This window comes from Loa loa (assembly GCF_000183805.2).
Source record: "Loa loa unplaced genomic scaffold supercont3.5327, whole genome shotgun sequence".
NCBI lineage: Eukaryota > Metazoa > Nematoda > Chromadorea > Rhabditida > Onchocercidae > Loa > Loa loa.
In genome coordinates, this window is record NW_018113500.1 from 1 (window position 1) to 585 (window position 585).

Genomic DNA, 585 nt, shown 5'->3' on the forward strand with positions numbered 1-585 from the left:
AAAAAAAAAAATTATTCAAATAAAAAATCAATCAATAAATACTATCAACTATTAGTTTATTCTTTTATTCTTTTCTTTTTTTTTTGAAGGTCGTACAACATGGACGAAACGTTTATCTAAAACGATTCAACGTCGAAGTGGCTCATTTCTAAATACATTAGTGCCATTTCGTAAAAGTATTGATCAGAATCATTCGAATGCAAATGATGATAAATCATTGTTACCATCATCAACTCTTCATCATAAACGACGTGCCAGTGCTTCACCTGCTATTTCCTTTCAAACTTCAACCAAAGGCATATCTCTTCTTATACATGAAAAATTGAGTAGTAGTGTTGCGACAGCTACTGTAACTACTGCTGGTGCAATTGCTCTTATATCATCAAGTGGTATATGATTTTGTTATTTATCAAATGAGAAAAGTATAAAAAGACTTTTTTTCTTTTCTTTTCTTTTTTATCTTTGATAATTAACATTACGAATTTTATTTGAAATGAAAAAGAATTGTTTAGCAATATATTTATATTACTTTTATTAAAAAAAATATTACATGCGATAAACATTTAATAATTCATGTGATCTTAT

The 585-nt window shown here is 26.7% G+C and overlaps 1 protein-coding gene across 1 annotated transcript; it reads left to right on the plus strand.

The window, feature by feature from the left end:
* Positions 1-55: 55 nt before the first annotated feature.
* LOAG_16275 (hypothetical protein) lies at positions 56-397 on the plus strand (the record flags this gene model as incomplete). The annotated part of the gene is made up of 1 exon (XM_003151763.1): positions 56-397. A coding segment is annotated over one exon (342 nt), but the record flags the coding sequence as incomplete, so codon positions are not given.
* Between the last annotated feature and the right edge of the window lie 188 nt (positions 398-585).